The sequence below is a fragment of the Penaeus monodon genome, chromosome 25 (assembly GCF_015228065.2).
Source record: "Penaeus monodon isolate SGIC_2016 chromosome 25, NSTDA_Pmon_1, whole genome shotgun sequence".
Taxonomy (NCBI): Eukaryota; Metazoa; Arthropoda; class Malacostraca; order Decapoda; family Penaeidae; genus Penaeus; species Penaeus monodon.
The window spans coordinates 18,719,000-18,720,556 of NC_051410.1; the positions used below are offsets into that span (position 1 = coordinate 18,719,000).

Consider the following 1,557-nt stretch of genomic DNA (forward strand, 5'->3'; position numbering starts at 1 on the left):
CCTCTTGGTCGTGCGATGCGGAGGAGTGACGGCCCTGTTCTTTTCCTGTGGCCTCGAGGGGCGTGCTGGCCTCTGAGTGGGGTTGTAGAATGGGCGGACGGGGGCGCTGGCGGGGCGCACGGGCGGATTGGCCGGAGTGACAGCCGAGGGGTCGGGCGAGGACGGCCGGAAGTTGTAGGGGTTGACAGGCCGCCAAGCGCCGAACTGGTAGATCAGGTTGGCCACGGTGCTGCTCTCCTCGCGCGCGCCGTCCTGGGCCGCGGGAAGGAAAATCGATGAGTAAATAGAGATGATTGCGAAAGAAAAAAAATCGCTGAAATCAATTACGATGAAAACATAATGGATAATAGCGATTGCAGTAACAAAAAGATATTTGTTAATCTAGTCACTTTCGCGCATCGGCAAGTCATTACAAATACACAGAAAAATCCAACTCTAGTTTCTATGTTTCAGTAATATTTTCGGAGAGTAGGTCTGCCGTTACGCTATTGTGTGTCTATAACTGATACGAATGGGAAATGATAAGTCGCGAGAGGAACACTTCAATTATCTTTTTTCTTAAAGTAAAAATATATAAAAATTTAGCCTTAACGACATAATCAACCACAGACATAACTCAGCATAAAAAGTTTTCATTCAGACTCACTGACAAGACTGAAACACAACTCAAATCCCTTCCGTCTCAGCATAAACTTTATTGATAACGGCCACACAGGCAGAACTCAGACACTATTCCTCCACAGTAAAAACCTCGACTACAGGCGTTCCTTCCGTACCTGCTGCGAGCGATCCGCGCCGCCAGAGGGCTTCTTGATCACGATAGATCCTCCGGGAGACTCCTGCGTTCCTTCGACCTTAATCACCTGGACTTCCTCCTCCTCCTTTGGCGCCGAAGAGGCTGCTGATTCCGTCCGGGTGACGTTACTCTCTCCTGTGGAGTTTGGAACGGGTTAGGAGAAGCTGGTTTATGAGTTTTGATTTAATTTTACTTGCTTTTCTTTGTTTTTTTCTTTTACGTCAATATACACGTTTGTTCCTCTTTCGAAAATGTATCAAGAACGTATCATAAAAAAAATGGTCTGTCGTGAAGGTGAAACATGGAGTGGTATCGCCGTAGATTTTAAACAAATAACACTACATAAATCAAACCAATTATGTACTTTCATGTAGATGACCTACTCGAAAACACAACACCTTATCCTTATCGATAATGACGTTAATTACACACATTAACAGCATTGTTTATAAATCAAACAGCTCATCCTAGTTAAAAGTACTTCTTGAATCGACACTTACTTGCAATTCTAAACGAATCGATATCAATCGCAACTTTCTGGAATGCAACAGGTTCTAGGCTCATCAGTTCTTGCAGCAGAACGTCCTTGACTGCCAGCTCTGTGTTATCAACGTGGCTGCGGAGGAATAGTAAGTAAGGGTCACTAAAGAAACTGGTATAAGAGAAGAATCCCCAGATAATGATATTTAAAGACAGTCAGTCAAAACTGATTACAGACTTTCATATTCTCTACTTATATTTCATTTTCGAAGACTCGTGTT

The 1,557-nt window shown here is 44.0% G+C and overlaps 1 protein-coding gene across 1 annotated transcript in view; it reads right to left on the reverse strand.

Moving 5' to 3' along the window:
• LOC119589337 overlaps positions 1–1,557 on the reverse strand; it is a gene marked incomplete in the record, with an annotated part of 19,170 nt that overhangs the window by 11,103 nt on the left and 6,510 nt on the right. Inside the window, 3 exon segments of the mRNA XM_037937957.1 lie at positions 15–252; positions 777–931; positions 1,297–1,412. Coding sequence (XP_037793885.1) covers positions 15–252; positions 777–931; positions 1,297–1,412 — 509 coding nt within the window.